The 15,370-nt window shown below is 43.4% G+C and overlaps 1 protein-coding gene across 2 annotated transcripts in view; it reads right to left on the bottom strand.

Annotated features, from left to right (window-relative positions):
• The window catches only part of LOC117001681 (BTG3 associated nuclear protein), a 113,769-nt gene that overhangs the window by 86,328 nt on the left and 12,071 nt on the right, over window positions 1-15,370 (bottom strand). Inside the window, exons 4-6 of one of the 2 annotated variants that reach the window (XM_033070146.1) lie at window positions 14,748-14,947; window positions 842-938; window positions 686-711 (exon numbers count right to left, since the gene is read on the bottom strand). In XM_033070146.1, coding sequence (XP_032926037.1) covers window positions 686-711; window positions 842-938; window positions 14,748-14,947 — 323 coding nt within the window. Of the gene's footprint in view, window positions 1-685; window positions 712-815; window positions 939-14,747; window positions 14,948-15,370 lie in introns of both variants that reach the window. The other variant, XM_033070145.1, reaches the window with a different exon arrangement.

Here is a 15,370-nt window from a genome sequence, read left to right as displayed (position 1 = left end):
CTGAGACCTTCCTGTCAAACCCTCATCCTTCCCAACACAGAAACCTGGGGGTTTGAGCTTTCTGTGCTGTCTGGCACTGACCCCCTGGAGAACACTGCTTTAGACCTGAGCCTTGGAGAAAGTTTCTAAATTTGAGTGGTGGAGTTAAAATCACAAGTGTGTGGTTAAATGGAAGTGTGTGATTTCACATGGTGAAGGGTTTTAAATTTCAAGTTTTTATAAAATATAGTAATAGGTATTGGGACAAGATGGAGGATTTGGGGTGGCAGAATCCCCAGGTCTGCTTGTTTAAAATTCACTTTAGATAGCCCAAGTTTTCCTTTGGTTAAATACAGGATTTGGGCATGTTCCAAAGGGGTTGTGCATCCCTGTAAAAACCCACTATGGGAAATCCTTCTTTAACTTAACACTGAGATAATCCCAGCTCCTCCAGGATGTTCTCTCCCATCAAGAGTGAAGAAGAGAACCTGTCCAAGCCCAGGCTCAGTCTTTCCCCCCATTATTACCTCCAACATTCTTTGTTTTTCCCTTCAAGTTGCCTTTGAAAGTGGCCCTGCCCAAGGAGGGAATGAGGGAGAATTTCAGGGGATGTTCCTCACTTGCTGAGGATGTTTTCCAGGGGATGGTACTCACTTTTCCAGGGAATCCCTCACTTGCTGAGAATGTTTTCCAGGGAATCCCTCACTTGCTGAGGATGTTTTCCAGGGAATCCCTCCCTTGCTGAGGATGTTTTCCAGGGAATCCCTCACTTGCTGAGGATGTTTTCCAGGGAATCCCTCACTTGCTGAGGATGTTTTCCAGGGGGTGGTACTCACTTGCTGAGGATGTTCTCCAGGGAATCTGCTGCTCTGCTCAGTGGCTCCTCCTGCCCCACCATCTTGGCCACGATGGAATTCTGCCGGTCGTTGTTGAGGATCACCGTGGTCTGAGGGACAACACTGCAGAAAAAATAAAATAAAAATCATCACAGAGGGAATGGGACTGTAAAGGAGCAAAGCTTATAAATAATCCATGGAGAGGGTTTTGGTTTAAGTAATCCAGGGAGGCCTCTGGGCCTTGTCCCTCTCCTGACACTGCTGATCCTGGCAATCCATCGAGTCTGACACCGGCACCACCTCCAGGACTCGGATTTTTCCAGAGGATGGATGGCTCCAATGGAATTACATCAAAGTCCACGACCCCTGGGGAAGCAGTAAGGAATTCATCAATTCAGGACACACAGGGGGAAGTCTGTAAATCACAGCTTCTCCAAATTCTTTCTGGGAGGATCTCAGTGTTTGCAGAGGTAACGTGGCCAATAACCACGGTAATGCACCAGCTTCAGTAGGGTAATTCCTAGGAAAAGAGAACTGGAAAGGATTTGGTGTAGAAGTGGATGATGAGCATGGTTAAAGGACTGTGCTGTCCTCCAGGGTGGGGAGATGAGCAGCAGAAGAAGCATCAGAGCAAACAGGACCAGACTGTAACTGAGTAACAACAAGACTAAACTACTTCTTGTGTGCATTTCACACATTAAAATCCCCAAACCAAACACCAAAATCATGTACTGTGTGAGAAACCAGAAAAAGCTGATGACTCCTGATGACAACAGAGAAGGAAAACTCGAGCCATGCTAAGTTTCCCCTGGACTGCAAAAGGAAATGTGAAATAAATGAACAACTGTCTGCACATGCAGATCAGCACCTGATCCGTTTGCAGGGATTATTCCCATCACTGCCACGGCACCACTCCACATTCCCAGGGCTGCATTTGACACTTCAACTGTTCCTGCTGTGCTCAGGGAGAACTGAGGGAGAGAAATTTTGGTTTAGTTCCCCTTTGCTCCTCACAGTAAACAGCTCACTCTTGTTTGCACTGCTCCAACGTCCCAGCCGTGACTGGGGGTCATTTATTTTCCCTTGGCTAATTGCTGAAACACAAATTAAGCCAATCTGGTGACAGCAAGTGCGTTTCCTTCAGCTGTAGCAGAGCACACACTTGAACATTCACATGTCTGTGGAAGCCTGGAGTGCCAAATTATCCATCATCAAGGAAAGATAAGGCCCTGTCGTGGAGCTAACGATGGATGGATCCCAGTTTTGGCACAAATAAAATGCCTGACCCCAGAGATTTTGGCTCCAAAAGCTCCAAGCTCCAATGCCCTGCCTCGACTGCCAGGGACTGCATGTGCTGCTTGCAGCAGATGGGAATCCTCAAGGAATGTTTGAGCACTGGAGTGCAAACCTGGGGAGGCTCTGGGGATGTTTGGCTCAGCCCAGAGCAGTGCAGGCTCTGCCAGAGCTCCTCATGTGCACTGGGAGATCAGATTTTAGAGAGACAGAAAGAGGGAAAGGAAGGGAAAGGAAGGGAAAGGAAGGGAAAGGAAGGGAAAGGAAGGGAAAGGAAGGGAAAGGAAGGGAAAGGAAGGGAAAGGAAGGGAAAGGAAGGGAAAGGAAGGGAAAGGAAGGGAAAGGAAGGGAAAGGAAGGGAAAGGAAGGGAAAGGAAGGGAAAGGAAGGGAAAGGAAGGGAAAGGAAGGGAAAGGAAGGGAAAGGAAGGGAAAGGAAGGGAAAGGAAGGGAAAGGAAGGGAAAGGAAGGGAAAGGAAGGGAAAGGAAGGGAAAGGAAGGGAAAGGAAGGGAAAGGGAAAGAAAGGGAAAGAGGACAAAGAAAGAGGAGAAAGACAAAGAAAGAAAGACAAAGAAAGAAAAAGAAAGAAAGACAAAGACAGAAAGACAGAAAGAAAGACAGAAAGAAAGACAGAAAGAAAGACAGAAAGAAAGACAGAAAGAAAGACAGAAAGAAAGACAGAAAGAAAGACAGAAAGAAAGACAGAAAGGAAGAAAGGAAGAAAGGAAGAAAGGAAGAAAGGAAGAAAGGAAGAAAGAAACACAGAAAGAAACACAGAAAGAAACACAGAAAGAAACACAGAAAGAAACACAGAAAGAAACACAGAAAGAAACACAGAAAGAAACACAGAAAGAAACACAGAAAGAAAGAAAAAGGGGGGCATTGTTGCTTTGCTGCTGTTCTCTGGATAATCAGGATTTAGGGCATTTCCAGTCACCTTTTCAAGGGGAAAAACCCACACATTTTTAAACAAAGCCAACTTCCATCTCTTGTGTCTGCACCAAACATTAAAAAACCCCAGCAAGGCCAGATGAAACAGGGAGATGTGGCAGCTCCCAGGCCAGCAGTGTGTGCTCATTCCAGTTCCCCAATCAGCCAAACAGCTCTGCTGCAAGTTCTCACACCCCACAGTTTGAAATGTTCCTTTCAGACACTTCTTTATCACCATCTCCCCTGCAATCACTTCTGAAGGCCTGTTTAAAATGTCACTTACCAAAGCTTCTTTTTAATGAAGACTCTGAATAATTAATTTCAACTGGAGAGATAAATGCAATAAAATTACATTTAGAAAGTCCTTAGCATTTTGCTCTTATTAAGTTTGTATTTGAAAAAAAAAAAAAAGCCTTAGCACTAAAAATTGGCATAAAATAAGGAATTGGGGGAGTTGCTTTGTTTCAGGAATATTCATTTTTATGGATTTGCTTGAAATTCTTCCTGATGTCCAATGTGAATTTCCCTTGGAGCAGTTTGAGGCTCTCCCTCTCACCCTGTCCCTGTTTCCTGGCAGCAGAGCCCAGTTCCCACCTGCCTGCACCTCCTGTGGGGGGTGAGAAAGAATTCCCTTCCCTGTGAGTCCCTGTCTTGAGATTTATTTAGAAATTTGCTGAATAGAAACAAAATTTAAAATTGAATTATACATAAATTCAAAATATTGGGTCAAGCTGACAGAAATCCATTGAAATTCATCACAGCCAATAATCCTTGGATTATTGTTTCACCTCTCCACCTCTTTCTGAAGATGAAACCACTTGAACCTTCTGTACCAAAACACAGAAAACACAAAGGAGGAGGAGAGGGAAAATTCTGGATATTCCCTCAGATCCCAAGGGAAGCAAATTTTGAGTGCTGCCAGTACTCAGGGGGAAGATGGAAGGAAAATATTCCAGGGGTCAGGGGGAGTTTCACAAACCCAGAGTGTCTGCACAGGCCCCAGAACTTTCCATCTGTGCTCACATATTCCTTTCCCCAGCAGCATTAGGACTTGGAGAGACTGGAGCAGCAATTTGCCTCTTCTTGGACACAATTCTCTCAAAAAAAAATTTAAATGCATGCAATCTGTAGATATTTAGGGATTTTTTAAAAATGTAGTTTACTAAATAATCTGTCAAATTACAGGTGAAAATATTCCTAAAAAATAAACATACCAACTAATGGTTGCATATTTAGCCTTTGGTATTTTATTTTTTTTTTTAAATACAAAAGGCCAGTCTATATTTTGCATAAGGAAATTGCTGCCAGAGGTCATTTTCAGTATGGAAAATGTGTGAGTCACATCTGATCATTCATCCTAAAGGCTGGGGCTCCATTGCCAATGAGCCAGAGTGACAGAACAGAATTCTGGCAGTGCCAGCACCATCCTCTGCTCCCCTTCCCAGCTCAGCTTCCCCCATTTGGAGAGAGAGAAATGAGGCAGAAAGGATGAGCTGAGATTTGTGTCTTCCATGAGGATCAAAAGTGCTTCTCTAAAAAGCTGGGGATGGTTTTGAGGGAGATTTTCAGGCAGGTTCTTCCCTCTGTGCTCACCCCATGGAGAAGCAGCAATGGAAGAGGAGCTGGAAAACTCTCCAGCCCTAAGCAAAGCCAAAAACTCTGGTATTTCCCATTTTAAATTAAAATTTAAACACTCACTTCATGTGTGGAGGAATATCACAATTACCCCAGCAGGGAGAAAATCTAAATATAACAAATATTGGTGCACAATGTGGTGTTTCCCTCCTTTTCCCCCAGTTTATCTTTCAGCAGCACTTCCCTCCCAGCAGCTCCTCTTTGCATCTTTTCATCATTATTGAGTTGAAAATGTCCAAATCTCCTTCCCCTGATGGGCACCTGCTCCCTCCCCTGCTCTAAGTTAAGGATCCCTGGCCAAAAAGGAGAAAACCCACAGTGCAGCAACCCCACAAACTGGCACAGAATCCATGAAATTATTTTGGATTTCTGGCCCAAAATTGATGCAGAGAACAAAGCTGGGACAAGCAGAGCAGAGCACCTCAACAATTCCAGTTTTAATTCCCAAATTCATGGTGCAGTCAGGCAATGGTCACAAAGCAGCAGTGCCTCCATCACTCTCAAATTTGATTTAAAGAGATTTAAAATGAGCTCCTGGAGCAGCACAGAGTGCACCAGGCATGGCTGGAAAAACTCCTGGAGCTGAGAGTAATTTATAATAAAAGATAAAGCAAATTATTCTTTAGCCAAACAATTTAAACAGAGTCAACATCAAATTTTCAACTCAATTAAGTACAAATCAGAGATTTTCCAAGCTGCAAAATCCATCTTTACCTACAGAGGAGGTTGGAAAATACTGTCAGCTTTACGATTAATTTTAATTCTTTTTTAAATTTAATTTTAACACAATTTTCAAAGCTGGTAAAATCTCCAGGTTTTCTAAAATCTCCAGGTTTGTTCCTCCAGGGATTTTCCACCACCCCAAAGGGGACACAAATCATTTTAGATCTTGGTGTAAAAAAAAAATACAACAAAATTTTTAAATCTCTCATTTTGAACACAGCTGAAATTGTAAAAATTAAGTGTGGTGACACAGTTCAAGGGATGTTTTGCCTTTAAGAAATACAGAAAATCAGCAAAAATAGCAAAGAAACCAAGAAAAATAATTTAGAAAAAATAGCAAAAAAGCACCAAGATAGCAAAAACATAGGAAAAAATAGAATTTTTTAAGGAAAAGAAAATATGAAAAAAATCTTTACAAATAGAAAAAATTGAAAAAAATGGGAAAAAAAAAATTTAAAATAGAAAAGAAATGGAGGAAAAAATGGGGAAAATGGGGGAAAATAGGAGGAGTACAGGGGAAAATATAGGGAAAAATAGGGGGAAAACCAGGGAAAAATAGGGGGAAAAACAGGGGAAAAACAGCGGAAAATAGGGGAAAAATAAGGAAAAAATAAAGAAAAAACAGGGAAAAAATAAGGAAAAAACAGGGAAAAACAGGGAAAAAGCCATCCAGACCAGCAGGACTGAAAAGTGCTAGAAATTAAATTAATTATCAGCCTTCTACTTTTGAATATGGTCAAGAAAAGGCCAGGTCATGCCATAAGCAGCAGGTCAATGCCACCCTTTCTGAAGATAACTGCACTCATAAAACCCAGGAGCAGAGATATCTCCTTTGCAGGCAGGCTGGGCAGGAATTTGCAGTTATTACCCTGCTTTGAGCCTTCACTTCCTGCCAAAGATAAGGAGCAGCACTGCAGCAAGTGGAGATTGTGCTCAGTGGGAAATGAGGGAGCTGCCCCTGATCCTCTGCAGCTTCCAGGAGGGAAATTATTGAGTGCAACAGAAATTCTGCATGTTTAGAAAACACAGGAGTGAAAATTCAGAATCCTTCACTGGACAATTTGTTCCTTTGAGATGATTTTCTGGTAAATTCTGATAGCAGAAATCTGATTGAGGCATGAAAATCTTGGGGGTGGAGGAGGTAGTGGTGGAAATTGGATTTCAAAAGATGAATGACAGGAGTGAAGCCTCACTGATCACCAGGTAACAAATAAATAAAATATCAGGTTCTAAAAACACCCCAGAGCTGTTTCTGTGGGGTTTGGGAATTCCCACCAGGTAACAAATAAATACAAAATCAGATTTCTACAAACACCCCAGAGCTGTTTCTGAGGGGGTTGGGAATTCCCACCAGGTAACAAATAAATACAAAATCAGATTTCTAAAAACACCCCAGAGCTGTTTCTGAGGGGGTTGGGAATTCCCACCAGGTAACAAATAAATAAAATATCAGGTTCCTGAAAACACCCCAGAATTCCTTCTGTGGGGTTTGGGAATAATTCCCACCAGGGGTTTGGGAATAATTGCCACCAGGTAACAAATAAATACAAAATCAGGTTCTAAAAACACCCCAGAGCTCCTTCTGAGGGGTTTATCAATAATTCCCACCACATAACAAATAAATACAAAATCAGATTTTTACAAACACCCCAGAGTTCTTTCTGTGGGGTTTGGGAATAATTCCCAGCAGGGGTTTATCAATAATTTCCAGCAGGTAACAAATAAATACAAAATCAAGTTCTACAAACACCCCAGAGTTCTGTCTGTGGGGTTTGGGAATAATTCCCAGCAGGGGTTTGGGAATAATTGCCACCAGGTAACAAATAAATACAAAATCAGGTTCTACAAACACCCAGAGCTCTGTCTGAGGGGTTTATCAATAATTGCCACCAGGAAATTCTGCTTTTCCCAAGTTCCCAGGCAGCTCTGTGCCCTTGCCACCAGCACAGACATTTCCCAGCCATTCCAAGGATGCTTGGAATGAAATCAGGGATTCAATTTTGAATTTCCAGATCCCCTGAGGGCACCCTGAAGAAATCCTGCTCTTCCCTTGGTATGAAAAACTCAATTTCAGGAGTTATTGGGAGCAGATTTCCTGCTGTGGAACAAAGAGATGGAGCTCAAGATATGCAAAAATGTACAGCTCCTAAAAAAAGGGGAAATGTTGTTTGGAAAAACATTCCAAGGGGTTTAGGGGTGGAAATGCAGCAGTTCAGGGGCAGCTGCTGCCAAGGAAAGCAGAGGAAGAACCTCAGTGAGAGGTGGGGATGTCACAGAGCCACAAAGGTTGGCAGAGACTCCAGGAGCAGCAATTCCAACCTTTCAGCTCCTTGGGAATCCCTCTGCTGCTGCTGGTAGAACTCCAAACCCACTGAAATCAATCCACTCTTTCTTTTTCAAACTACTCTAAATTTCAATTATCACACTATTTTCCAAAAGCAAGACTGGTTGGTTTTTATGCAATTTTAAAAACTGAATTATTGGTATTTTAAACTGTTTTAAAAATGATTCTGGGACATCACCTAAATCCTGTTATTTCCAAACTTTGTCCCTTTAATCATTAATTGATTTCCTGCTCTCCATTCATTTTCTTGCACTGGTAGAATTAATCCCCCAACCTACAGAAAAGTTTCCAGGCACTGCTTTTACTGCTGGATTTTCAAATTCCCATTCAAAATATTCCAATTCTGCCAAGCTGGAACCCAAAAGAATAAATAAGGCTTTTCTGCCCCCTTCTGTTTATTGTCTGCTCAATAAATTAAATATATTGGGTGTAACACAGGCTTTCACAACTCTGCTTCACAGATAAAAAATTTTAGAGTTTCATTGCACATTATCCCATTTTCCAACATCCATGGGGTAAAAACCTGTATTTTATGAAATACAATAATTTTTTAATTGTTTCTTTGGGCAGAAAGCAAAGATGAGCCCTACAAAGGTGCCTAGCCTGAAACAATTCCAAATTCTGCCCCTTTCCATTTCTTCCTGGAATAGCTGGAATGAAATGTTCTGTGTCCCTGGAATCCACCTCATCCATGGCATTTAACATGTTATAATTGATTTTAAATGTTCTTACACAGTAATTAGACCAGTAATGATCTGTGTCTAAACTCAAATCCTGTTTGATTCCTGTGTATTCCTCTTTTTTGCCATTCCCAGAAACCTTTACAGTTAATGGAACTGAAAGGATTCCCTGAGGTCTGGGACCCAAAGAGTTTCAGCTGAGTGGGAATAAATAAAGGGAATAAATAAATAAAGGGAATAAATAAAATGTTTATCCACACATGGCTGAGAGTGAACAGGAATCCTGCAAACCTCCCAAACTCAAGGATTTCACATTTATCCTGAGCTAAGTTCACAAGGAAAATGTACAATTTCCTAGGAAAAAAAGTAAAATATCAAACCTGGTAACACAACTGAAACCTCTGTCTAAACCTTGAAGGAGCTTTGTTACCTAAAATCTGATTTTCAGTGTAAATTCTCCTTAAGAATTCAAACCCAACTCTTTGTCAAAGCTCATTTTGGTGTTTTCAGCCTGACAGGCACATTTGAAACAGCACCACTCCAATTAAAAACATCCAAACCACTTTTTCCATCCTCTCCTCAGCCCTAAATCATCAGCTGCTACTTGCTGAGCTCTCACTTGAATTATTGGACTCTCAGAAATGATATTTCATCAGAGACCATTCACTGGAGAAAAATTGCAGTGGGGAGAAGGAATCCACAGTTCAAATGTTGGTCAGCTGCAAGGTTTAATAAATGAATTCCACCCCATGCATGCAGGGATGATTGAACTCTCCCAGCTGAAGGGATGATGTTCAATTGCTGCTTTAATTGCACAAGTGACCTTTGCTGCAAGCCAGGCATTGCTTCCCAATTAATCAACAATTCCTGGGCATGTGGCTCCCCCAAACCTGAGTGCAACCCCCATGGAATGGGAAATTCTACAAGAACTCTGCTGTGGGAGGTTTTAATGCAAGCTGCCACCTCCTCCTAAGCTGGGGGAATCCTGAATTCAGAAAAATCCCAGCTCTCATTTCCAATATCAATTTATGCTGCTGATAAATATCAGATCACAGAAATCTTCTCCATGAGATCCACGTGGCCACGAAGGCAAAAGAAAATTAAACCTCAAGAGGTCGAGGCTGACAAGTTTTGTGACAAATTAGGAGATTTTGGAAAGCACTGTCATGTTTTCCAAGGAATTAAGGATATCAAGTTTTGAGAGGTTTTTTTTTTTTCATTCCACAGCCAAAGAAACAACAGAACCCTGGATAAAGAAAGAGGAGCTGACAGATAATCTAATAATGCCTTTATTTCATTTGGGCTGTTTATAAACTCCATTTTTGAATGCAGGACATAGCTGTAATTTTCAGAGAAACTTGGAATTTGGGTTTTCATCACATATTCCAAGGCACAGCAATTCCTGCAGGCTGAAATGCTGCTCAGTGAGACTTCATGTACAAAGGCACACAAAAGAGAATTCACAAACTCAGCCTGGAAACAGAGTGTCCATACACAAATGATGTGTGCAAACCCCTTGAGCTCTTTATCAGAACTGAAAACAGGCTGGAAAGGCACAAATTTTGTGGCCCAAAATTCAAATTCTCAGCCATTCTCAGGAATTCAAAATTGAACAGCCATTCAAATTCTCACCTCCTCAACTGCAATCTCACTTCAAATTATTTTTGCTCAAAAATTGGCTTCCACTTCCTCTGTGCTCTTTAAAAACCCAGTGATTCTAAGCTGATTTTTTTAATTCATGAAGTGTTAATGATGATTTTTCATTGTCAGTATTGACTCAGTCCCCCAGCTGGGACTGTAACCCAAATGAAGGTGGTGAGAACAGATCCCAAACAATTGTGCCATTTTCCTCCTCAATCCTTCAGGAAAACAGTCCCAGAATTCCACCTGGGAGAATCCTCAGCCTAGAACTCAAATATTCAAAAGAATTGTTTGAAATGATTGATGGAATTCAGAATAAACATTTGCTCCCATAGCAGAGCTGCTGACAGAAAGGGAAAGGTTGGGAATTGATGGAGCCCAGAGGGTTCATCCCCAGCAAGGACAAAAGTCCAGTTGTGGTCGTGTCCAGCCTCCCAGAATTCACTGTTTGCACATTTGCTTTGCTGGGTGAGGCCCCAGGAAAGGATAAATAAAGGATAAATAAACCTGGATTGCTGCAGAGTGACAGAATTCCTGAAAGCCTGGGTAACTCCAAAGCTTCTCCAAACCAAAGCTTGAGAATTTACCCCAAATTTCTGACTCTGGTTGTGACTCCCTCTCACCCCCAGCTGAATCTGCTCCCAGGGAAATGTTTTTGCAGGAATTCAGTGTGTGATTCAAGGAGCTGCACCCTTTGTTTCCAAATAAACCAATTAAAATCTTCCTGCAAATTCAGGGTCTTCAGAAGCAATTCCAAGAAGGAACAATTAGCTCTTAAATTGAGTAAAACCAGCAAAAATCCTGCAGGTTCACAATGTTAATTTATTTATCACTGAGTGAAATAAAAGGATATAAAGTGGTTTACATCCCCTAATGAGTTATAATATCAAGTGCAGTGAACACAGGGAAGAGACTGAGCAGCCACTGCTCACTGATAAGGGCTGAGGAATTATTATTCCTTCTCAAAGTCTGGATTAGCATAGGGGGATAGTTTATTATAATCTGTAAAAATCCTCCTGATAAAAATGCAATTAGGTTGGCCAAGGGGTTTGTAACTCACAGAAGAAATAAATATATAGAGATATATATAAATTTTTAAAATAGAATTCTGGCTCCTGTAGGGTTTATACACCAATACCTTGATTATATTTCTTTAAGTTTCTTTGTTTTCCTAAAGGTTTTATGCAGGAGCAACAGTATTTTTGTTAAATCTAGAACAGACCCCTACAATTCATTCCCTGCTTTACAGCCTCATTTCAAATCATCTCAACTCTCCAATTTGCATTATTTGACCCCAAAAACGAGGAAACAATCAGCAGAAACACAGCTCAGGAATTTGGGGGATGTGGAGCCAGGAGGTTTTGCCAAAGGGCTCATTGCAAAGTGGGTGGACAAGTCTTGTCCTCCAAATTCAGTTCAATTGTTCTGCTGATTAAATTCAACGGTAAAACAAACATTTTAATGAGCCACACTTACTAAAACACAGCAAATTCCAACATCCCATCTGGTACAAAACTGCATCTGAGGAACCTCCAAATTAATAAAGCAATGTTCAACCCCAGCCAGTTCTGTCCAAGGACACCAGGATGGATTTGGGTTCATTAATTAAGTACAACTAATCCACATTTAACTGTCCCACACTCATTAAAGACAAAAATAGAAACGTTTTTATCTCTATACTTTTTATCAAATAGCCACAAGTGCACATGGAACAGACCCAGATGTTTGTGGTCTGTATTTCACCTGTAGCAAAAAAATGGGTTCAAGAAAACACCTGAGCTCCACTGACCTCTGGATTTATTCCATTTATATCCGAACACCTCCAGCCTGGCCTTGGACACTTCCAGGGATCCAGGGGCAGCCAGAGCTTCTCTGGGAATCTGTGCCAGGGCTCCTCACCCTCCCAGGGAGGAATTCCTGCCCCAAATCTCACCCAGCCCTGCCTTCTGGCAGTGGGAGCCATCCCCTGTGTCCTGTCCCCATTCCCATGTCCTGTCCCCATTCCCATGTCCTGTCCCTCCATCCCCTGTGTCCTGTCCCTCCATCCCCTGTCCCTCCATCCCCTGTGTCCTGTCCCTCCATCCCCTGTCCCTCCATCCCCTGTGTCCTGTCCCTGTGTCCTGTCCCTCCATCCCCTGTGTCCTGTCCCTCCATCCCCTGTGTCCTGTCCCTGCATCCCCTGTGTCCTGTCCCTCCATCCCCTGTGTCCTGTCCCCATTCCCTGTGTCCTGTCCCTCCATCCCCTGTGTCCTGTCCCTCCATCCCCTGTCTCCTGTCCCCATCCCCTGTGTCCTGTCCCTCCATCCCGTCTCCTGTCCCCATCCCCTGTGTCCTGTCCCTGTGTCCTGTCCCTCCATCCCCTGTGTCCTGTCCCCCCATCCCCTGTCCCCATTCCCTGTGTCCTGTCCCTCCATCCCCTGTGTCCTGTCCCCCAATCCCCTGTCCCTCCATTCCCTGTGTCCTGTCCCTCCATCCCCTGTGTCCTGTCCCCATTCCCTGTGTCCTGTCCCTCCATCCCCTGTCCCTCCATCCCCTGTGTCCTGTCCCTCCATCCCCTGTGTCCTGTCCTCCATCCCCTGTCCCTCCATCCCCTGTGTCCTGTCCCTCCATCCTGTGTCCAGAGTCTCTCTCCATCTCTCTTGCTGGCTCTTTCAGGTCCTGGAAGGCTGCAATGAGATCCCCCTGAATGTTTACCAGGCTGGACAATCCCAGCTCTCCCAGCAGAGCTGCTCCACCCCTGGGACCATCCTGAGCCTGCTCTGGGCTCTGTCCCTGCACAGCCCCAGGGCTGGGGCAGCTCTGCAGGTCAGGTCTCACCTGAGGGGCAGAATCAGGGCCAGCCCCTCCCCTGCAGCACCCCCAGCTCAGGGATTCCCACAGCCCCAATTCTCAGCCAGGATCCTGAGGTATTTATTGGATTTATTCCCATTCTGTCCCAAGAGCTGCTCTGCTGGCACTGCAGCCCCACCTTTAACAACCACAGCCTTTTGTCCCAGCAGCAAACCCAGCCCCAATTCGGTGGCAGGAGGAGGAAAAGGAGGCTGGAGAATCCCATTCCTGAGCAGAATCAGAAAATCCCAAACTTATGGGGAGCTCTGTCCTCTGTGATGGATGGGGAGAGGGAAGGACACAGAGCTGATGGAACAGCCTTTAACTGGAAACAATCAACAAGTGATAAAGGGATTCATGGATGAAAGGGAATTCAGGGAAACATTCTGTGCAACTGGAGTGTCCCCAGTGCCAAACTCAACACATCCAGCCCTATTTTCTCTGCAGTCCCACAGGCCACAGTCTGCTCCAGAACAAAAAGCCCTCAGTGCTGTCCTGGCACCACACCTTTGATAATGTGCAACTTCAGACCAACAGCAACAAATATTTGGGGCAGAGATTCCTGCTGTCTTCAAGACTTCTATCTAAATGATGGTCAGAGTGGTTGAGGAGCTGTCAGCAAACATTTGTAACCCAAACCAAAAGATGAAGCACCATCAACACATTTCTGATGGCTGCAGAGATTTAAAAACAAACCAAACCAAGCAGCTCAGGTCTGACAAATCCCTTCAGAAACTCAGAACAGTACAATTTACAGAGGAAAGCATTCACTGAGCATGAATTAATAGGGTCCCACAGGGGCCATGGGTTCCTGAAAAGGTTTCTGAAGCCTTTTGTGCACAAACCACAGTGAAAAGTTCAGCTCATGCACCACAACTTGAAGATCTCTAAATTAATGACCTAAAAAAAAATCAGCCCAGATTTCAAAAAGATTCTTCAAAAAGAAACAATTATTGAGAAAAGAACATTTAGCAAAACCCTGGTGTAAAACTCTGGTTACTTCCTCTATGATCCCAGTCCTTATTCCATGCACTTTGTTTCTGTTATTACACAACTCAGCCATAATTAATCTTTTCAGTGTATGAAGCCCTGAAAAGCAGAGGCAAAAGCAGACACAGCACCTGCACAAAAGAAAAATTAAATGCCTGTACACCTTTGTAATGGAGAATAAAAAGTAGTTATTTAGAGAAGTATGAAGTGCTTTCCAGCTATAAAAAAAACATGAAAAAGGAGGAAGAAGTGTTGGAGAAAAGAGTCTTTTGTTAAGCAGGTTTCTGTGGCTGGGATCAGCTCGATGATAAGATGACAGACACATCAAGATTTAGGTATTTAAAACCACATTAGGGGAGTGAGACACAAAGGGGCTGCAGGTCAAGCCTGCTCTTTCAGCAAAGTGCATTAGATTATTCAACAGATTTTCCATCTCCAGCTCCTAACTCCAAAATAAGCAGAGATATTTTTCTAGCAGGACTCTTTAGCAAACAAGCTCATAAAACACACTCCATTGTACTTCTGGTGAAGAGAGGTAAAATGAGGAGCAATTAGAAGGATGATGAACTCATTAAGTCAAAACATCTATAAATAAAAGCAGAGCAAGTCTCAAAAACCTGTGTGAAAGAGCTGCTGAGGCTTTTCCAGGGGATGGATGAAGGAGTCTGGTTTAAGTCAGGATGAAATGTGGGGAGAGCTGCAAACTGAGTAACACAAAACTGCTGCAAGAATTACCTCTGACACAAATGAATTGTACCTCAGGCAGCAGCCTCCTGGCAGCTGTGCAGAGAGGAGGAAATCCCAAATGCTGGACTTGGGGGGTTTTTAGGGTTGGTTTGTTTATTTGGGGGCAGTGCTGTGTCCTTACCATCTCACTTTATTGCAGGTCTGGGTGGCGCCCAGCGGGGACCCGGCCACCATGGGCACCTGGATGGGGCTGTGCTGCTTGTTCATCACCAGGTCCAGCTTCTCCTCCAGGGATTTGCAGGTGGCCTCCAGTGCCAGCAGCTTGGCCTCGATGCTGTCCAGCCTCAGGCATATGGTCTGGTTGATGGAGTACAGGAACGACTGGGGAGGGAGGAGAGCCCGCACTGAGCACTCAGAATTCATCCCCACTCCTGAGGGAGCTCGGCACAAACGTGCCTGGGAACCAATCCTAAAGGAACTTGCAGCCTGCCTGGTGACAAAATCCACCCCTGATGACATCCAGGAGCGTTTCAGCAGGCTCAGATTCTTCCAGATCTTTATGAGGGAGCCAAAAGCAGCCTGGCCAAAGCCATTTTCACCTAAGCACTTTGTCAGGATGATTTCATCCACTGCAAAATCATTTCTAATGACTTGCCAAAGCCTTTCAGCCCACATGTGAAAACAAAAGGATTATAAATCTCTGGATGTATCCTCCTGGATAAAGTCAGTGAGGTTTTTTTTTTTCCTGCCCAAACAGATAAATTGCAGTGGAAATTGTATCAACACAAAAAATCTCAGAGACAA

Source organism: Catharus ustulatus, chromosome 11, assembly GCF_009819885.2.
Source record: "Catharus ustulatus isolate bCatUst1 chromosome 11, bCatUst1.pri.v2, whole genome shotgun sequence".
In the NCBI taxonomy this organism is placed as follows: Eukaryota; Metazoa; Chordata; class Aves; order Passeriformes; family Turdidae; genus Catharus; species Catharus ustulatus.
The sequence above is the reverse complement of the archived record's forward strand: the minus strand, read 5'-3'. Positions and strand labels throughout refer to the sequence as shown.